At 48.4% G+C, this 21,624-nt stretch overlaps 1 protein-coding gene across 2 annotated transcripts; it reads right to left on the bottom strand.

Moving 5' to 3' along the window:
• Positions 1-6,136: 6,136 nt before the first annotated feature.
• On the bottom strand, positions 6,137-7,500 carry HELT (helt bHLH transcription factor). Of its 2 annotated transcripts, none has more exons than XM_051618368.1 (4): positions 7,474-7,500; positions 7,005-7,109; positions 6,748-6,844; positions 6,137-6,633 (listed from the first exon to the last, which is right to left on the bottom strand). In XM_051618368.1, the coding sequence occupies exons 1-4, from the start codon at positions 7,498-7,500 to the stop codon at positions 6,137-6,139; spliced, it is 726 nt and encodes a 241-aa protein (XP_051474328.1). The 2 variants fall into 2 exon arrangements, with proteins under 2 accessions (XP_051474328.1, XP_051474329.1); XM_051618369.1 differs by having other exon boundaries at positions 6,137-6,630.
• Positions 7,501-21,624: the final 14,124 nt, after the last annotated feature.

Below are 21,624 nucleotides of genomic sequence, written 5' to 3'. Positions count from 1 at the left end.
ATGCAGCAAAGGAGGTACTCCTGCTCTTGCTCTTTTTCCAATTACTTTCTCTTCTTCTCCAGACATCACAGAGAATTTACAATCCTCTCAGTCATTTCTTTAAGAGAGGAGAAGGTACTGTAGGAAAAAAGTTTGTGGCATCACCAAAGTATGATTAAGTCTGATGATAAACAGGTGTTTTATAGTGGAATATGCAAGACTCAGATTTTGTTGGTTTCCTTAGAACATTCCAATATATAGTTGTGTTATGTGTAATGTACACTGTCTCAAGGTTTTCTGAGGTTCTTGAAATGTTGTAATCTCTGCTTGGTCGATATAATTGGTTCCTGTTACACTTCTCTCATTTTGAAACTTAAGCTATGGGTTATTTGTTCTATAGGTTTTGCTGTTACTGTTCCTACTATAGATCCCCATCTGAAAATCCAGCAGTCAATCCGATAGTAAGGGTAAATTATTTCTGTCCTGCCACCTTTGGTAGAAAAACTCTGTACCCTAACTTTTTCTCACAGTGACAGTGGCATCACCTGTTGTAGTAAGATTGTACAGATGTATTGTGTATCTGTCTGTATCACGCCATGAGGTTGCCCTAGGATAAATTAAAGAACATTTTAGTTTGGGGGAAAAAGAAAAAAAGACCAATCCTGTATCTTAGTCATAGAAGACTGACCTTTAAAGGCTGATCTCTATGAATTCATCCCCTGAAATGGCACTGATGTAGCATGCATGGAAATTTATGCGGATCTAACAAAGCCATATTTAAGCAGAGAACAACCAAGCTAGACGAGGAAATGCTGAGAAAAAACGAAACTGAATCCAGCTGTACTACAGAAGCGGGCCTGTATAGGTTTCCTATGTACATAGGAAATAGGAGTATACACATGGTACACAAAGCACATGGTACACAGGGCACATACACCTCCAGAGGAGGAGAATTGGAGGTGCAAAAGCTATAGTCCACACTTCTGCCTGGTATGGAGAAAGCACTGACACCCTGTCACATCTTCATGCTTGCAAGTCTAAATTAGATGTCTCCTTGAACTTGATATCCTGAGATCAAACCCTCTAACCATAAACTACCATCTACTCTTTCTTTTTAAAGTTCTAACCAGGGCACAGTATTTCCTTCAAAGACAACAGAAATAGCTTTGTAGGGGAAGAGTGGTTATGAGCAGGAGCTCCCGAACAACACCCAGTTGTTAGCCTGAAACACTTCAACCTAAGAACTCCAACTTCTTAGTAGAATGTCTAAGCCTCAGGCTAGGAACTAAGGGCTGGAAGATGGAGGGACAGGCTGTTGGATCAGAATGAAGGCACTTCCTGCTGTAATCCTCATCTTGAGGATTTCAGTTGGACTGCACCCTACTCTAAAAACCTGTACTCTTCATGGGACAGAAAACGTCATGTTGGTGCTGGCATTCACAAGAGACAGAGGTGATCTCAGAGCTCAGGAGCTGCCTTGTTTCCACAAAGTTAGCAGGAGACTGACATGGTGTCTAGTAAAGGACCACAAAGTGAACTGGTATGAGTCCTTCTATGCACTCTGAGTTAAGTTCTCAATGAGGCTAAAACAATCTTTTTAATGTTCACCAAAAGCCTAACAACTGAGTCAGAGATCCTGTCATTAATTCTCTATTGCCTTGCAGTAGTCACTTTTTCCAAGAGCCTCGTTTCTTTTATTACCCTAGGACTGCACTTTGAGGTGTTGTATCCTTACAGTAATTTAAAATTAGATTAAACTTTTCAGAGCATATGTGCAGAAGTTTAGATTTCTTGCTAGCAAAAGCATTTTTTAGGCTAATTAACTGTATTACTTCTGATGAAACATTATGCACATTTCAGTTGCTGTAGCTTGAAGATAAATCATCAAATCACAGAATGGTTTTGGTTGGAAGGGACCTCAATGATCATCTAGTTCTCACCTCCCTGCCATTAATATTAAACAATCTATTTGCTAAGTTGGCTTGGATATTCTGAGTTTTGAATCTTCCAAACTACTACTTTTTTCTTACACCTGATGTTTCATCTGATTGATCTCAGTGTTGCTCTCTCTCCCCTTTTAAAATGAATTTTGTTTGTTTTAACATGCCAGTCTGAATGCACTATGGTGTGGGGGTAGATATCAGTACTTTAACCTCATATACATATTAAAATGCCTTCCTTATACATTTTGCCATAATTATGTGTTGTCTTCAAGAGAATCCAGTGTTCTTTTCCTAAAACAGCCTTTATGCAATTGTGGGCACGTTTGCTAGAAATCAACATGGTGATATGAGAGGAGATGGACTTGGCCAAGGCAGGAGGCAAATCTGTGAGATCAGATGCTGCATCTCAGCAAATAGGGAACTGTTGACTGGAGGGTTTCTTTCCAAAAGACTACTTTTGAAAAGGAGTGTTGGACTAGATGATCTTTCGAGGTCCCTTCCAACCCCTAAGATTCTGTGATTCTGTGACAAGTGTCTAGTGCTTCAGCAGCCTGTGTCTAATACACAGACTGGTTCCCAACAGCCACAGGTGAACAAAAGGTCTCCTCCTCCTTATACTTGAGTCACTTTATGAAATCCACCAATCCAGGCTGGGAAGCACTATTAACTCTCTCTGAGTGGTAGCAGGGCAAGAAGCTGATCTGGATAGGTTGGTCATTGTTCCCTGGTGCTTGACACCCTTTGCTTTCCTAAGCACTTCTGGTATGACCCTGGTCAAATCATGCAGGCTACCCTGGCGTACCTTGGAGCCTGAGGAACACCAACAGCATCCCACAGAGCTGTGGGACAGCAGTACTTACAAACTGGCAGGATCTTTGGTATCACGGGAAAGGCATCATATCCAAACCACTAGGAAGCCAGCTATCAGGTGCATCACTACTGGAATAGATCTGTGATTAAGAATCTTCAGCAGTACTCTTCCTCCTTTCCTCAGCTGCTTTTTCCCAACCCATGGCTCAGTCCCTCTAGATCTGCTGATAAAACTGTTTGTGGTCCAGTGCTGTGAGCAGGGCTGGGTAAAATTTACTTTTACCCAAAGTAAAATAAAATACTCATTTCTCATTAGATGGTGACTTGATCAATAAGTTGCCCAAATATCACTGTTCTGGCATGAATTCAGGGAGTGTCCTCTGTTTCCAAGACTGGAAACTCCATAGTGTGGCACTGCCACCAGAGCCCCCAGATCTTTGAATGGTGCTTTCAGACTGGTGCAAAACCATGAGAATAAAAAAGAGTTATGATCGTGCTAGATAATGCTCAGAGTTCACAAACATTTTTTTTTACTTATTTAAATAGTAAGAGAAGCACAGTAATCCTTCCTTCCAGACTTTGCCTGTTGCCTGTTTAAAGCATAAATTTTTAAGGTGGAAAGTTTGCGCACAGAATACTTACCTAATTGATGATGTTTTACTTCAGTGATAGTTCAAATAAATCCTTACGATAAATTAGGGAGTTGGAGATATTTTCAAAAATGCAGTATTACAAAGATTGACATAAAGTCTTCTACTGTCTGACCAAATGACGAGTGAGATTTAGTATCAGATACAGAACTGTCATCTCCTGTTTTGCTGTCCTTTGATCCTAAAATCATTCTTTGCCATCAACATAAATTACTTATATGTAACTATGCTGTACAACTATTTTCTGGGGTGAGAAGAATTGCAGTATATGTAAGACTTGGAAAGTGTGAGCAGAATAGAGAAGTTCAGGTAGCAGGGAGAAGAACAGGTGGCAAAGAAGATGTGAAAGGCATGGGGGGGAAAAAAAAAGGCAAAAAGAAGCAAAAGAGATTTGAAAGTCTAAGAAAAAGGATGCTAGCTGAAGGAAAGCAACAGGAAATGATACAGCAAATCATTCATCATTAGGATTTTTAGCCAAGCATTTGGGTAACAGAGAAGCTAGTATTTGGGGAGCTTTGAGAGTTAAAGTAGTTTATTTTCAGGAACAAAACCCCTTCATTTGTTCCCTTGGTAGCTGCTGCCAGACACCAGTAAAGGGCCCTGCCATGTGGGAAGATGAGCACTGCCAGCTCAGATGGGCACCCCACCTAGGACCAGGTATGGCCTTTAACTGACCTAGCACAGGAGACATTCAGCTCCTAGCTGCTCCCACCAGAGCTGGCAGACAATGCTCACAGCACAGTAGAGTAAGTCCTGGGGCGGGGGGGGGGGGGGAAATCTTCCCTCCAGGCATAGAAACATATTTGCACCTCTGTCAAAACACAGGGGATCCCTGTCCTGGGGGAAGCTCTATGCCCTGCTGCCTGTGTAGCTCAGGTCCAGCTTTGTGGATCCCACCCCTTGGTACCACTGGCTTTATCAGGTTCCAAAATACTTTGGGGAGCAAAAGCTGGCTTCTGCAGGACCAGAGGGGGAGCTCAGAGCCCTGCCTGGGTAGAAGGAGGAGACTTACCCTAAAGTCATTGTGAAGCCAAAGTGGGTTTTACCCTCCACAGCTAAATGAAAACAAGAAGGGAAAAGGAAAAAAAAAAAAATCCAGAACAGCAAATTGGAGATACAAAGACTGCCATGGACCAGTGCGAGTTTGCAAAATTATATGTAAATGACCCCAGTTTTGACCGTGGTGGTCCTTTGCTAATCCCAGAGAGAAGATCTACTTAGCAAAGAAAAGTTTTGTTTTACTTGGTTAACAGGAACCAAAATGCTGAATATATTAATAATTTATAATTCCAGGGAAACGCTGTATCTTTAATGCTTCAGTGCCACAAGGCGTTCACAAGAGCTTAATGCTCACAGAATAAAAGTCGTGTAGCATTTTCTCCATACTCTACATCCAGGGCCGGTGCAAGTGAATGCAGAGCATGCGTTTCCCTAATAGGCACCAGCCATCCTGCTGCTGCCGCTGAATGCGTCTGGCTGATCCCATATTGCTCTGTGTACACTGAGCAAGAGAGAGGTTCCCGCTGGATTTACCATCATCCTAAAGGTGCCAGAAGGAAATGAGGGTTCCCCCCCGCGGCTGACTCAATGCGTCATCCCGCCGTGTGACCTTTTCCCCACTAATCTGAAATAGCAGCTTTTCCCGTATTTAGAGGTTAAATGGAAGATACACATTATACTTTTTACTCATTGTAATGAAGATCTTTTTGTCTGTCTCCAAATAAAAAGAGTCGGGTTGGTTTACAAATTGCGGGTCAGCCCATTCCGTGGCCTGGGCAAACAACCCGGGTCTAATCTCCTCAAAAATCTCCCCACCCAACTGGAATAAGTTATTTTACCCCTCGGTGGCTCCGGCACCGCTGGGCAAAGCGGGTGGCCGGGGTCGGAGAGAATGGCTGGGGTCCCCCCGGCCCGCCTGCCGGAGGTGCGGGGACACGGGGGGACGCTTGGTTGCGGTGGGACCGAGGTTGTCCCGCTGAGCAGGGCAGGAGGGAGCCGTGCCCCGGCCCCGCGGCGGCAGCCCATCTGGAAGGACTCGCTCTCAGGAGCATTTATTTGGTTTATTCTCGGCGCTCTGCCCCTCCTCAGCGGCCGCCTCCTCTCTCCGCCTCGTCCTACGCTTCCCACTTCTTCCTCCTCCCCTAAACAAGCTGCGCCGCAGACAAATTTGCGGGAGATCCCAGTGCCGTTAGGACGCGTGTCCCCGGGAACATCAGCAGCCACGGCGGGCAAGGGGGGCATTCCCATCCCGCGGGGCACCCCCGGGACTCCATCCCTCCCGCGCCCGAGAATCGCCTCGGAGCATCCCCGGGCGGCACCGAGACCCCCCGGGTGGCACCGACACCCGCCTGGCCGCAATGCCAACCCGCGGCGTGCAGCAGCTGTCCCGCCCCTCGCCGACCACGTTTCTTTTGTGTTTGTTTTTTCCCCCTGGCTGGGTGGGTTGGGGGAACCCCCACCGCCACCCGAGGAAGTTCCCTCCCGGAAACAAGAAGGGGCGGCGGGTATAAACATTTATTCCAAGGCATCGCTTGTACAGGCACCGCACCCGGAGGTGGGAAGAAGAGCGAGTGGGGGCAGATCCAGCCCCCCGGAGAGGACGGGCGGGGGCAGAGCCGGTCCCCCGGGGCGGGCGGCCGGGGGCTGCTGGCCCTTCGCCACCGCCGCGCATCTCCCTGCCCCGGCAACCTCCCCGTGCGCGCAACTCGCAGGGTCCGCGGTCATAAATAGGAATTTTCAGGAGGGGACGAGTCTCTATAGCATGGAGGGGTGCTGGCCTGGGGGCACCCCGAAGGCGTTGGGGTGGGAATGGCCGAGGAGATTGAGGTAGTGGCGGTCCAGCCCCTGCACAGAAGAGAGGAAGGTGCTGCGCTGCTGGCCGGGGCTGGCGAGGGGTACGGCGGTGTTGGGGAGGTGGTAGGGCAGGGAGGGGCTGCGTGCGGCGCCGTGCCAGGGGAAGGGTCCCCCCGAGGGCGGCTGTAGCATGGCCTCGCCGGGGCTGTGGCCGTGCCCGGGGCATTCGGGCCCGGGATGCAGCTGGTAGGAAAAGTCCGGCTCCGGGAGGGAGCCCAGGGAAGTGAAGAGGGGCTCGGTGACGAAGTGCGCTTTGGACTGTAGGAAGGCCAGGATGCGGGCGTATTTGGTGTCTTTGGTCTCCATCCTCTCCACCGTCGTCAGGTAGTGGACCAGGTTCTTCATGCACTCGTGGTAGCCATAGTGGAAGTAGTTGGCGAACTCGGAGAGCAGCTCTGCTGGAAAGGAAGGGGCAGCGGAGCCAAGCTCCTCAGGGTCCGGCCTGGAGGAGGGAGGGGAGCTGCCACGCCGCGCGGGTATCGGCGGGGAGCCGAGCCCTTCCACCCACCTACCCTTCTCTCGGCCTCGGGGGAAGTCCGCCGAGTGCAAGGCCCGCAGGTACTGCACCGTCATCTCTAGGATCTCCGCTTTCTCCAGCTTCCCCGAGGTCTGTACCGGGCGGGGAAGACGGGCATCGTTACCTCTCCCCTGAAGCTGCGCTGCGCTCCGCCGGGCCTCCTCTGCCAACCCGCACCCATCGGGGTGGGGAGTCGGCCCGGACCGGGGAGAGGGACGCAGGGACCGCCCTCCCCAGCCCCCCTCTGCCTACCTGCTTGGCCAGAGCCATGGGCACCGTCTTCCCTAGCTCGGTGAGGCAACGGTTGATACGGTCCCTTCTCCGCTTCTCGATTACTTTGTGGGAAACCGGCGTCCTCTGCAAAACAGACGGGGCGCGTTAGTTGGGGGTAAATGCAGCCTCCAGCCTCGCCAGGGCAACCGGCCCCGACCCCTCCAGAATAGCCGGTCCCGACCCCGGTCCGAGCAGCGGCGCCGGGCGCGACGCGGCCCCGGGATGGATGCTCCAGGGGCCGCTTCTCTCCGCGCCGCCCCGGGGGCTCCTCGTGTGCGCGGGCGGCCTCGGCAGGGCAGACTCGTTTGGGAGGTGGGGGTGGTTGTTGGTTTGTTGGGGTTTTTTTTTGGGGGGTGCGCTTTCTGATGGGAAAGGCGGTGAGTGGGCCGAGGCCGGGTCCTCCAGGCGGCTCTGCAAAGCCGTGCGCGCTGGGCAGGCGGCGACTCACCCTCCTCTCCTTGAGCTTGGAGGCCATGGTGGGCACTGCCTCCCTGCTCTCTCCGGGCCCCTTATAAAGCCATCACTTATTGGGGGGGACCCTGGGGGGCCTCCACGGACCCGCTGATCCCATAGGATTAGGGGCGAGAGGCGCCAGGGGAATGTATGCATTAAAGATCAGGGTAGAAGGGGGCGAGAGAGGGATGAGGGTTTGTTGTGGGTTGTGGGGTTTTTTTTCTTCTCTCTTCTTCCTTCTCCCCCCGCCTCCTCGCCCCCATCCACGCAGCCGGGGGCGGCCCAGCTGTGTCACCCCACGTGGACCTCGGGGACACACGTGACGGTCCCACAATAGCGGTGGAGATGGGGACGGGGATGCGGCGAGAGGCGCGCCCTGCGCGGTACCGCGCCCTGCGCGCCCCTCGCCGCATCCCCGTCCCCATCCCCGCCGCCTGCCTGCAAATCCCCGGCACCCCCCAACCCCTCCCCTTAGTCCCGGCGCTGACTGCATTTTAAAGCCTGTCCAGAGTCATTAAAGTAATTAAGTAAGCCCTTAATAGGCTGTTCCGCCCAGTTCAAGGGAGAACCCTTGGAGACGGAGTGGCCCCGTTTGTTCTCAGGCTTTTCTCACACGACTTGGTGACACGTCCATCTTTATAAGAGATGGCAGCGAGGCTTTTTTTGTTTACACCGCTTTATGCGCCGGGGACACCCCGGCAGGTGTGGGACCGAGGGGCTGGCACACGATATCCCCCCCTCCCTTTCTCCCTCCTCTTTTTTTTTTTTCCTTTTTCTTTTTTTTCCCCCCTTTTTTCTTTTTTTTTCCTTTTTCTTTTTCTTTTTTTTTTCTTTTTTTTTTTTTTTTCCGCCGGCCCGGGGAGGTTCTCGCCAGCCTTTGGCACACGACGCTCCTTTTTTGTGTGGTGTGCGCGTCTGTGCCTTGTTGTCTTACCCCCCCTGCTCCCCCTCTCTCCTTTGGAGAGGCTCAATTTGTAGCCTATTATCCTATAGGAAAATGTCCCATTGAAAAGTATGAATAGTTTCATTGGGCCTAAATTTTAATAATGCGGGTCAAAGAAAAGAGGGGCAAATAAAGAGGGGATCGCAGCTGGTCCGAGAGTGCATTATTCGGTGTCACCTGCGAGCGGGGTCGCCGACAGACCCCCTATTCATTTGCCTAATTTTGGTCAATTTAACAAACTTCAGGAGAAATTATTGTGGCATTGTTAAGGAGGGTAAAGCTTTCTGATCGAATTAACAGCATGTTTTGATCCGGTAAATGTCATTAAAAAGAAAGAAACAATCGCGTTTAAAGGGGGGCTCCGAGTTAAACGCGCCAAGTGGAGACGCCGGAGCGCAAAGCTCACAAAGGGAGCAAGTAACTGCCACAGGGGAACTTTTGTATGCTCACATTGCTGAGGTTTTTTACACAAAAAGGCATTATTTCATACTTGAATACGTTTAATCCAACAATTGTCTATTTTCTGCAAACATATTTTCACAGCATTGTTAGCTTTCCTCTCCGCGGCCCTCCGCCCGTGCAGCCGCGCTCCTCGCCTGGAGAGCGCACCGAGCCCCCGGCCCTCCCCGCCGGGGCCGCCCCCGCCGGGGCCGCCCCGCACCGCCCCGCCGGGGCAGCCTCGCCGCGCCGGGGGGGCTACCGGCCCCCGCAGCCCGCCTCCCCCCGCGCCAGCCCGGCGGCGGGACAGGACCCCCCGAGCCCTCTCCACGGCCGGCGGCGCGTCCCCAAGGCTGGCACCGGGCCGCCGGGCCGTCCCAACGCCGCAGCCCCGCGACCCCGCCGCCGCCCCGGCGGGGAGGGAGAACCCGAGGGCGGCCGAGGGGGCGGTGGAACCTCCCGGTGCCGGGTCCTGCCTGCCCGGGCGTCGCCGCCGAGCCCCGGGCAGAACCGTGGAAAGGCCGTCTTTTCCAGCCGTGTCAGCTAGGGGAAGTGGTTCCTCAGAAACCTCCACCTCTCCTCCCGTGTCCTGTGTTTTCCTACCCGTTTTCCTTCGGGATTTCAGTGAGGAAAACCACCTCCGCTTCACCCTTCCCGGGTGTGCACGGCGGCGGGCATCCCCGCTCCGTTACCCTCCCCGGGGGCGGCCGGGGGAGCGGCGCGGTGCCGGCCCTCGCGTCACCCCTGCTCCTTGCCCCGCTGCCCCGGGCTGCCCCGCGGCTTTCCTGGGCTGCCCGGCGGGGCACAGGAGCGTCTCGCCAAAAGGCGGCGGCTGCTGCGGCAGCCCCGGGGCGCCTCTGCCCCGGGCGGCGGGGCGGGATGGGCCGGCTGCCCGCCCGGGCGCCCCTGCGTGCCGTGCTGCTGGCTGCATTATTCTTCCAGGAGCCGTGTAGGTTTCGGTATATTCATTCTCGTACAATGGGATTAAACACTAACCGTTATCATCCAAATTAACTAAACTCTGAATAGCAAATGCGGGGGCTTTTATTATTTTTTTTCCCCCCCTACTCTTTTGCTCCACTGGCGGAGATGGAGTTGATCCTCTTACTGTCTGTGTTAACCGCCAGCTGCAGGCACCTGCGAGGCAACTTTTTACACTGTGAAAGTTGTTTATTTTCTCGCTGGCTGCTCCCGCATCGCCTCCCCCGCGGGCCGGACCTCCCGGCGGGGTAGCCGGGGTTGTTGCGGGCCTGGGTGGCCGCGGCATCCTCGCTTATACCGCCGACCCGGCCTCAAGAGCGCGTCTGGCAGGGCTGGAACTAGGGGGGCATCACCGGACACTGCATGATCGGACTGTCACCCTTGTAGGGAAGCCAGGAGAAGGCTTTTGAAAAAAAATCTGTGTAATTTTTAAGTCCCCGTGAGCGCTTGCTCCCTTGCGGGAAACGCTTGCAGGGGTGTTTAGCAACCCAAGGCGGACACCCGCGTCCCTATCTCCCACCACGGGTTTTCTGCTCCCGCCCAGGTCCGCCGCCGGCCGCAGCCCTCTCCCCGACAAGAGCCTGGCCGGGGCCGGTGCTGGCTGGGGGCCGGGGCACAGAGCCCCCGTCCCGGAACGCGCAGAGGTTGGACGAGCACGCTGCAGCCCCGGGGCCGCGGCGCGGCGGGAGGCTGCTTCGCCCCGGCCGACCCTCGCCCTCTCCCCGCCGCCGGTCCGGGGGTCCCCAGCTGGTGGGACCGCGCTCCGGGAAGCGCCCGTCCCGCTCCCCGCGGTGCGCTGCCGGCGCACGGCTGCTGCGGGAGCGGTGGCTGCAGCTGGGCTGCTGGTCGCCTCTCAGGAGCGTTTGGCACCTGTCCTGTGGGTACCGGCGTTGCCGGCCGCTGCCCAGCCACAGGGCTCTGAGCGGGAGGCCGGGGGACGGGATGTCCTTTGGGAGGTGTCAAGCTACTTTTAACTGGCATCTGGCTTTTCCATTTTATGAACAGTTCGCCTTCCTCCTTTTCCCTCGCTCCTCTTCTTTTCTTTACTCCTATGTAACTTTGGGCTTATATGCAATTACTTCACCGAACAGTTGATCCTGCAGATATTAGGATTCAAAAATTAGCAGCATGTGCATGCAAGGAGCCAGCTAACAGGGCTCCCATGGGAAAAGTTGACTGTGCAACTGGTGGTTGGAGTGCAGGAAGTCAAGCTGGCCTAATGCCTGTCCATCTGGTTTGAGGTTCCCAAGAGTGGTACTGGGGAAGGCAGTCTTAGTGTTGGTTGATCTTGGCTGGTAGGGAATGGGAGAACACAAAAGGTGCAACAGGTCCTATTTCTAAGAGGAGGTAGCTTTATTTCATGACAATCCTCAACCTGAACCGTAGGAGAAGGCTTTTCATTTAGGAGGAGTTTATCCCTCAGCTGTGCATGTTCCTGAGGCTGTACCAGCTTTTGCTGTGAGTTTGTTTACTCTTGCACTCCAAGTCAGGCTAGTCTGGGCTAGGAAGTTTGGAATAGATGTTTCGAGTCTTATAGCTCTTACTGCTCTCTGCCTCCCGGCCTGGGGCTACTTGGTTGTCATCTTGTTGCCCCCTTTGTGACTCTTCCTTCCAGTAACAGGCCACCTGTGTCTTCCCCCACTGTTCCAGTGGAAGGACCATGCTGCTCTGTTTTGCTCATCTGCCATGAATGGTGGCATCAGCAGGGTGGAGATGAAAACATGGCAAGACCTGAGACTCCATGAAGAGGTGGTCCTTCACAGAAGAAGCCTTTCTTGTAGCCATGACACTCTCTGGTATTGTTGTGTTCATTACAGGGCAACCTCCTCAAGAGCCCAGAGTCCTCTAGGAAGTACTTCAGTAGATGTTGTTCTTTTCATGCTGTGAGATACAGCAATGCCCATAAGCTATACTTTGATCCTAAAAACTAAAACTTTGATCCTTTTCATAGGAAGTTGTCAAATACCTCTTGTCACTTGTAGTGGCAGACAGGACATCCAGGTAAACAGTGAGCCTGAGTGCTGCTATGTGCTTGTCATACGCCACCTGCGAGAAGGCATTTCATCTGAAGTATGTTTTGTAATGTCACTTCAATATACCACACTTTGTTCTTCAGTATTAAAACCCTTTTGTAAATGTAAAATCTGATCTGATTTGCTTTTGAATTACTCTGGTTTGTATGAGTGCCAGCTAGAAGGTTGTTATGGTCATCAAAACTCAAATTTTTGGCCTGACTGATTTGAAAACATGTTGCAATCTGCAGTCCATATGTCAGCCTCAGCATCATTTCACTGTGAATGACTGTGGTAGCAGAAGAGGAAGATTAGAAATGGGACACTTGAGAAAGGTCCCGCTTTATTTGAGGGTTTAAAGGAAGTTTCAACGGATCCACAAAATACCTGAAAATACATAAAACCACCCACTCAGCAGCCTGGCTTGGCCATCCCCAAAATGATCCATCCCCAAGATCACACAGGGGTGACTGTTCCCTTGCCTGCAGTCTCATTCTTTCTCTGCTGAACTGACTATGGTCTTTTACTGACCATCTTTATGGAGCAGTCCTGCTTGATGGTCTGTCTGACAGCACTATGCATTCTGACAGGATATCTCCTATAAGAAAAGTTAGAAAAGAGAACTGCTGGATGACACCTGCAGAAACAAGGGCTTCAAAAGGTAACGATTTTTGGAGTATGGATTATTTGTAATAAATTGTAGTATCTCCTTTGTTGAATTTTTTTTTTGTTACTTCAGAAATAAATTTCAGGCTTATATGTAGCTAATGGACACAGAATTCTGTAGGAAAAAAATCCTTCACTGATTGTTATGGTTTGACCCAGCAAATTATTTACATCTATAAGAGGAACTAGAGAGAGAGGGTCCCTGAAGGACCCAGGAGGGTCAGAACAGAGAGGGGTCAGTATTCCCTCCCATTTCCTGCCATGCTCTACGAAAGCCAGGAGAACCAGAAGATCAGCCCCTTTTTCCTGCACCTTTCTTCCTTGTAGCTGATGCTGTTCAGAAGTTCTTCAACTAGCTCTGTAGATTCCAACTCTGTTGGGTGCTGTGAGGAGCCATGGACACCTCTCCAGAGGCGGCCTGGCCACAAGAGACTTTCACCCACCTCTTCCTGTGATCTTCGAGATTGGTTTTGTATGTATCTGTATATAAGTTGATATATCGGTTCCTCACCCCACATATTACTCCCTTTTCCATGTTACAGTAAACTTGTTCTAGTTTCAGTTGCCAACCTTTACGTCTCTCTTCCTTATTCCCTTTTTATCTTTCCTTGGGAGGGTGGAGGGGGATGGGGTAATAGAGAGCAATTCTGCCCTCTGGTTTGTGGTTCACCCTGACCACTAAACCGTGACACTGATTAAAACCAGGTGTAGTTATATCTATTACACCCATTTACAGAAGCTGATAGAAGACCTGACAGCCATCAAATGTTTGTATATATGTATACATATATATGGCAAAGCTTGAGGCCACGCTGTGTGTTTGTATATGGTGAGTCCTCAAAGCGGTGGAAAGATGTCTGCAGTTTCCCTGATGACCACTGTCTTCTCAGTCATGTCACTGTTGAGACAGGATGTGTTGCTTTTTAAATGACAGCCCATCAAGATGACAACTGAGTGCTAAAATTAACTTCAGTAGGCTTTAGATTATCTTATATCTTCGGTGCAGTGTACCTTGGAGTGCTCGTGGCTGAGGTGATCTAAATAGCTAAATAGCTGGACTTAGTGCCTGCCTGGTGTGAATAAAGGCTGAAAGATTTGGTTCAGAAGCTACAAGGGCTCTTTCTGCAATGACATGTATAATGCTGATAAGATGTCTACCCTCTCCTCTCTGGTCTTAGTAAAAACTAAAAAAAGTAAAACGTAAAAAAACCACAACTCCCTCAGCATGGCTTCACAGAGAGGAAGTGATGCTTGATCCACCTGGTAATGTTCTCCAGTTAAGTGACTGGCTTGGTGTATGAGGGAAGAGCAGTGGTTATTGTCTCCCCAGCTTTTGTCATTGTCTCTGGAAGCATCCTTGTAGAGAAGCTGATTATGTGTTAGCTGGATGAGCAGCCAGTGAGGTGGATTGAAAACCAGCTGAATTGCCAGGCTCAGAGAGGGATAATCAGTGGCATGAAGTCTAGCATCCAGTAACTAACTTGTGGTATTCTCCAGGCATCAATACTACATCTAGTCCGATTTAACATCTTCATTAATGACCTGGATGATGGGGCAGACTATACCCTCAGCAAGTATGCAGATAACACCAAACTGGGAGGAGGAGCTGGTACACCAGATGATTGTGGTGCCATCCAGAATGATCTCAACAGATTGGAGAAATGGGCTGTCAGGAACCTCATGAATTTCAGAAAAGAGAAATGCAAAGTTGTGCATCTGGGGAGGAACAACCCTATGCACCAATACATGGTGGGGGGTGATTGGCTGGAAAGCAGCTTTGCAGAAAGGGACCTGGGTGTCCTGGTGGACACCAAGTTGAACACAAGCCAACAATGTGCCCTTGTGGTAAAGAGGCTAATGGGATCTTGGAGTGCATTAGGAGGAATGTTGCCAGCAGGTTGAGGGAGGTGATCTGCCCTCTAGGCTCAGTACTGTTGAGGCCATGCCTGGAGTGCTGGATCCATTTCTGGGCTTCCCAGAGAGATGGACATACTGGATAAAGTCCAGCAAAGAGCGTAAGGATAATTAAGGGCCATCAAGAATGAGAACATGCTGAGAGAGCTGAGACTAATCAGCCTGGAGAAGAGAAGGTTCAGGGAGAAGCTTATAAATGTGTACAAATACCTGAAGGAAGAGTGTTAGGATGTTTGAGCCAGGCTATTTTCCGTGGTGCCCAGAGACAGGACCAGAGGCAATATGCACAAACTGAAATATGGAAGTTTCTGTCTAAAGAAGGAACTTTTCTGCTGTGAGAGTGGTCAGTCACTGCAACAAGTTGCCCAGAGAGGTTGTGGGGTCTCCATTCTTACAACTATTCAAAAGCTGTCTGGACATGGTGCTGGGCAACTGTCCCTAGGTGGCCATGCTTCAGCAGGGAGGTTGGACCAGATGACCTCCAGAGATGCCTGCCAACCTCAGCCATCCTGTAATTCTGTAATTCTGTGAGCTGCCTGTATGAACGGTTAGTCCTGATGTAATTCAGTCCCAGTTTGGTTTGGCATAAAAGAAATGTATTTCAGTTTTTTGAAGATACAGAGCAGATTCAGCGCTTTCATCTATTCTCAATAGAGTGCAATTCATTCAGATTCAGGGCTTCTACACCTGTGTCAAGCAGAATAAATGGGAGGGAAGCACAGCCTTTTTGTTTATTGTACTTCACCACTTGTGGTGTACTTGTGTTGTGTTGTGACTCAACTCACTGAAGACTCATTAACAGCCATTATATTTATGACTGCTTTGTAAATGATGCTAATTCATAGGACTTCAGAGCTAAATTCCCTCTAGAGTCCTTTGAAACTCCTAGCCATTACTTTCTTTCTAGCTGAAGTGGAAAAGTGGACCCCTGTGAGAGATTTATGGACTCTGCAAAGCCTGTTAATTTAATAATGCCATAGTTCAAGCATCCTATTATTACAAACCCTCAGTACTGAGCTTATTGCATGGACTAAGAAAATAAATAACTTCTTTTCAGCAAAGCAATAACCTTTGGGACAGCCCAGCTTTGCTCTGACTTCCCAGAGATGGAGTTGATCAACCACTGCTCCCACTGGCTTCCAGAGAATTATTTCTGAAACGTGCCCTTGTTGCTAACTATGAGAGATTTAGGATGTTGGAACTGCATTATGGACAGGCTGTGCCCAGCTTTTTAAATTTAAATGTTGGACTTACAGTAGTCATGACACAAACACAGAAAAAGAGGACAGTTGGTGGGAACCGTCCCTCCGTTTCCCTTTCTTTGTAGACACAGTGACGTGGTATTGGTGGTCTAGCATGTAACACTGATGCTTGGCTTTTGTGAGGTTTGTCCGGTGTCAGCTTGTGGCAAGTAGAATTGTAAGATCTCAGAGACTTTGTGAAGGCAACTAATATAAAGTTTATACTATGAAATAAAGATAAAGGAACTCATGCCTTGTGGTTTCTGCAGAGTCTGTTGTCTCTCTTAGGCAAGGACTGAGGTCCCATCCAGTTGCCTTTTTCACCTTCATTGTTGCTGGGTGGGTGGGCAGCCTTCTTGCTGGCTTTATTTTCTGGAGTTGCCTTTGTTGCTGAAGGCTGACTCATCATTTGTTTCTCTGAATCCTGTAGCAGCTCTGAGTAATCTAGTGTCTGGTGTGTCTTATTTATTCAAAGGGAGAAGAGGTGGATACAACCAGAAAAGCAGGTCTGGGTCATGCAGCTGAGAGGCCCCATTCTGTTTGCTGCTGGGAAGAGGTATGTTACAAGAATTAAAGGCTTTCCATTGCTATCTGAGTTTTTGTTCTGTGAAAATCCTGCTTCTCTGGCTGAACACTGAAAAGTGTCCTGCTTCTGGAAAATTCAGGTTCTCCTTCTTCAAGTAAAGTTTTTTGTCTTTGAACACTGCCAACCACCCTTTCCTGTTTGTGAGCTTGTGGCCCAGAGGCAATCCCAGAGGTTAAGATAATGTGTGAAGATCCCACAAATTTCTCAAAATCAAATGTGAAGTTAGATTGCTACTCCTGGCTTCAAAATAATCATTTATTGCATGTAATCACTTAGCAAGGTGAGACCTCTTCTGCTACACAGGCAAAACATGACTATTAAATTCAAAGGCCTCCTCTAAAAGCTGTGGAAGTATTTTGGATAAGCATCATTCACTGCTTGCCCTGTTCTCTTCTTATTCCCTAGTGCACCGCTATCTAATGTCAGAGAGAGGACAACAGAGCTCTGGTCCAACCTTGCAGGACCATTCTTCTGCCAAAACTGGGTAGATCTGACACAGAAGTATCACATGGTGACCAGATATTTCTCTGCTAAGTCCCTCTTAATGGGTAAAGTTATGAGTATATTGAAACCCCAGTGTTCAGAAGTCATGAGCCAAGGTGCCAAAATGTTAAGGTGAGTGAAAAGTTAGGACCTTAAAATTATCAGCAGTAATAATAAGCCATCAGAAGATGGGTTATTTCTGTGGTTTTCTATGGTTATGTTTTCCTTCTTCAGCCTTTATGACTTGGGTTTTCAAGCATTCCTCAACCGTTAGAATAGAAAAGTAATTTTTATTATATCCATGGATCCTGAGGCAGAAGTATAAACCACCAAATAACATTAGAACTGCTAAGTGAAACAGGATGTTTTTAGAAACCCTAGAAAGGGTGTCTGTGCAAGATACAGTGCCAACACTTTTCATCTGGCTCATTTTTTAAACTATACCAGGCCAGGAAGAAGTACCCATGTCCCCTCCAGCTTTAATGCCACGTCTGTCCCCATGGACCATTTGATAGAAGGTTATACTATATGCCATAAGTGTGTGTAGCCACCTCATGCACGGTCTCAGAGTCCATTTCTTCTTCACATTCATACCCCTTCCCCTTGGTGGCAGAGATAGGAGTATGGCTGTGCACCCAGCCTGTTGTGGAGCTTCAGACATTAGTTGCTGCTTTTTCTACTAACTTGTGTTTTGGAATGGAATAGGGAAAATGAAGCATGAAGGTTCCAGTGCTAGAAAGAAGAGCTGGGAAGAGTTTGTCAGTGGGAAGCATTGAAATCCCATACTCAGTTCAACCAATGTGGCATTGTTTTGCTGAAGCAATTATATATATGGCCTAGATATAAAAAGTACTATTTTCTGTACTGTTACCTTATACATATATACGAAAATTGATATAAAATGCAGATTAGAATGTCATCATCATGCCCCATGGCACATGTGGCTGAGAAGATAGGAGGAAGTGGAGTATTAGTCCCACAGTTTGCTCCTGACATGTGCAAGGTAGAAATATCCTGCCTTTTCCACCTCTTGACCTTATCAATGTATACAAGCATCAAAAGGGTGGGTGCAAGGAAGATAAAGACAGGCTCTTCCCAGTGTCAGAACGAGGGCAATGGGTACAATTTGAAACACAGGAAGTTCCATTTAAATATGAGTAAAAGCTTCTTTACAGTGAGGGTGACAGAGCACTGGAACGGGCTGCCCAGGGTGGTTGTGGAGTCTCCATCTCTGGAGATACGCAAGACCTGCCTGGATGCAGTCCTGTGTAAAGGGTTCGAGGTTATCCTACTTCAGTGGGAGAGTTGGACTAGATGATCTCTAGAGGTCCCTTCCAGCTCTTGAAATTCTGTGATTCCACAGCCCATCCTGTGTGAACTATTCTAGGTGTCCTGCCCTGGCAGGGGGGTTGGACTAGATGTTCTTTCGAGGTCCCTTCCACCCCTAACATTCTGTGATTCTGCGATCCATGGTGCCAGAGGCAGGCGCCATGGATAAAGAGCAGCACTGCCTGTATTACTTGTCACCAGGAACTTTTTGAAAAAACAGCTTAATGTCGAGGGGTTTTAGTACTTGTAGCAAATAGGAAGATTTCTTTTTCACCTTCCAAAACGTGAGCATCGTCACCGGGGAGGCTGCTCGGCCCTTTCCCCCTGTACGAGCCATTGAAGTTTTGAGGGAAGCTCCGGTTGGCTGCTGCCCTCTAGTGATCGTCACCATGAGCCAAGGTTTCTACCTCGCTGAAAATTAACTTTGTGTGTGAGCAGATGCCTGAAATTCTGTGTTATGGAACAGAGCCTGATACACGAGGTCTCAGGATTTACACCAGGTGACAGTACGTACTGTCCCTAGTGGGGGCACCGCCTGATACATCTCTAAAAATACAGTTGCTGCAATCCCAGCATGCCATGTTAGGTGTTTTATGTTATCACCTAAGTTAGGTCTTTCCTAATTCTTTACAAATTGATACAACTCACTTTGAGTAAGCTTATTGATAAATTTGTTTCTTCAATGAAAACGTATCTGCCTTTTAATAATATGCAAATAATTTCAAAATAATCATAATTACTATTGGGAAACGTTATAGTTTATAGATCATTGAGAAATGGTATTTGGTTCGAAATAATTATTTAGTTGACAGTTTGTAAGTAGCACTAAAAATCTCTCTTTTTTTTTTCCCTCTGTCCTAAAATGAGCAATTGCCTGCTGGTCAAGAAGTAGGATGTGTGCTTTTTCGCTCAAGTTATTATTTCGAAATGCTAGGTTCCCTAAGTTCTCATCAAGTTCTGCTCTTGCCATTAGAGGGCAGTCTTGAGGGTTTGTTTGATTTTTTGCGTTTCAGCCTGGCTAGGATCTAATTTAAAGCAGGCTGGCATATGGTTATTTTTGCTCTATTACCCAGACTAAATGCAGTACAGTCAATTAAGAAAAATTGTCTCATTAAGCTTAGTGCTTAGCTGTGTTGCTCATCAGTGAACATCAGAAACAACGGGTTAGGGACAGCTGAGTAGTTCTGCAGGTAGGAGGCTGCAATTACAAGATCCTCAAAGCGACGTGTGTTGATCTAATTGGCCTATGTAATAAGCCCAGGAGGAACGACAGTCACCTTTACTTTTATTCTGGAAGACTAATTGAGTGATTAACAGCTTTAACTTGTTTTCAGCAAGACAACTTAGTGAAATGAATGCACTTAAATTCCATCCAGAGTTACACAGACCACTCCAGGTTGTGATTCAGGGACATGAGACCATCACACGTATGAACAGTGCAGCTTATTTGCTTTGTCACACCTTTTGTGCTCTTGCTTCTATGCTGATGAACACTGCTTACCATCATCTTTATGTACAACGTCTTCCTATTTCGTCACTTTTCCTTCAGAATTATGTAGGGCAAAGGTTACAAAAGTTCATATCATGTAGGAGGAAATAAGCAGCACCAAAGAGTCTCTTGTATAATCCACTGATCTTTTTTTGAGATAAATTTGGATACTAATATGTTTGCTTTATCTAGTGGTCAGTCTGCTTCCTTTAGAGTAAAAACTGCATCTTGTAAAAAAAAAAATCTTTGAGACAACTTTATAAAATAAAACCTTACAAAGCATCAGTATAATTTGGAAAGCCCAGATTTATATGACTTAGAAGGAAATGTTCTGCAGCAAAGAGAAAGCAAATGATTTTTCATGAACATGAGATTGCCAGAGGATAGTGATTCACCATTCAGCTGAGGGAAGGAGAATAGTAAAAAAACAAATGGGTGGAAAAAATGGTGAGCTAGGGGAGGCATGTTTCAGATCCTGAATCACTTCTATGTAAGCCATGCTAACAGCTACTCTGTTTTTTTTGAGGATTGTCCCAAATTCAATATCCCTTGTCTTGAAATTATCTTGAATAGTCCTAAAAGTAGCTTGGCACTGGAGAAGCCAATTTTTTCCAGTGATTTCCCTAAGATGGCAACAAAATTATTGGTATGAGAAGCAGTGCTCTACCCTCACCTCCCTGGGAAAATTATGTTTGTCTGTTGCAATACAATACTTCAGAAAACTGCATCCTCTCCATTTCTATGACTTTCAGTGTGTCATAGATATATTTGGAGATAGCCCGATTTATTGCTGATAACTGCAGAGGTAGGAAGGTCTCAAGTCTCCTAACCTGACACTTGGACCATTCAAAAAGGTGAGCAGGGGTCTTGCCAAGTGCTGAGCCAATACAGCATGTTTTTCCAGGTAATGGGGTAAAGCAGAGACTTTAGGGTAACTTCAGGATCCCTATAATCTGGCTAAGCCAGAGTCAGGCTCTTTTTTTCCCCTTGGTCTCCTGATAGCCTCCTTCCCCTGCTGCAGCATAGATCTCTGCAGAAGGAACCTGATAAGAGTTTTTCCCACTCTTATCAGAGTCATAATGATTCCAGCAACAGCCAGGAATTTGGAAAAACATGATTTCCAGTAAAATCAGCCAACGGCAATGCCTTTTGATACTAGATAGAGGGTAATCTCTTAAGTATATTTAGGAGTGGAGCATTTGAAATGTGAAAATCCTGGTAACCTTGGACAAATAGCTTCTCCAGATGTATCAGTCAGCCTGCAGTATGCCTAGCAGCTCTGATAGCGACCGCAAAGTCCAAAGAGGATTGTCCCAGACCCTTGGAAACCTAAGCAAGGAAGGAGTCCTGTCACAGCACATCTGACCTATGGGGCTCAGCTGGGTTGCAGAAGCTCCCACTTCAGTGGGGAGGCCAACTGGAGCCGCCAGCAGCTCACTCCACCACTCTGTTGAGCAGGCTCCATCACTCAGCTGGTTGAATAACAAGGAAGAAGGGTGAGGAGTGATAAAAATTATAGTTGGAAGAATAACTGGTGTGAAAAGCGAAGTTTTTCTCTCTCATGCTGGCTGCAGGCAGGGCTGTGTAGCAGCTGTTAGTACATAACTGCTGAACTCCCTGGTCTGCTGGATGGGTGCTAGCCACTCCTTAGCTTCTCTTAGCACTGAGTCCCAAGCCAAGGATACTACCAAAACACTGCAGATCAGCAGAGAGGAAATATTGCATTTTATTAGCAAGGCATCCTGGGAAAATCTAACAGCCATTTTATACTGATGGAGTAAATACTATTTAGCACCATTAACAGGTACATAGGATACCCAGTGGCACATGTTAAAGGATGAGGTAGACTGTGCAGGGAAGATCATCAGGTTTTCCAAGAAGACTATTTTCCCAGAGTCTTTCTGTCATTTTCCAATTGCTTTCTGTCCTCTCTTCTGTGCTTTGGAATCCCTACCTCCACTTCTTCATCCTCTTACCTGTGGATGGGTGTACTCAAGAGTGAATGCACAGTGAGGAGCACCAGCAAGCACAGGCAGTGCTGCAACAGTTGCATTTGCTGTGTGA

Source organism: Apus apus, chromosome 4 (assembly GCF_020740795.1).
Source record: "Apus apus isolate bApuApu2 chromosome 4, bApuApu2.pri.cur, whole genome shotgun sequence".
In the NCBI taxonomy this organism is placed as follows: Eukaryota; Metazoa; Chordata; class Aves; order Apodiformes; family Apodidae; genus Apus; species Apus apus.
This window is presented reverse-complemented; position numbering and strand designations above follow the sequence as displayed.

Bases quoted from the DNA above. Each gene is read 5' to 3' on its own strand.
- HELT (XM_051618368.1), bottom strand. From the start codon at position 7,500: ATGGCCTCCAAGCTCAAGGAGAGGAGG. The intron at 7,110-7,473 runs GTGAGTCGCCGC...TCTGTTTTGCAG, and splicing joins CCAAGCTCAAGGAGAGGAGG to AGGACGCCGGTTTCCCACAA. The intron at 6,845-7,004 runs GTAGGCAGAGGG...CGCCCGGTACAG, and splicing joins CCATGGCTCTGGCCAAGCAG to ACCTCGGGGAAGCTGGAGAA.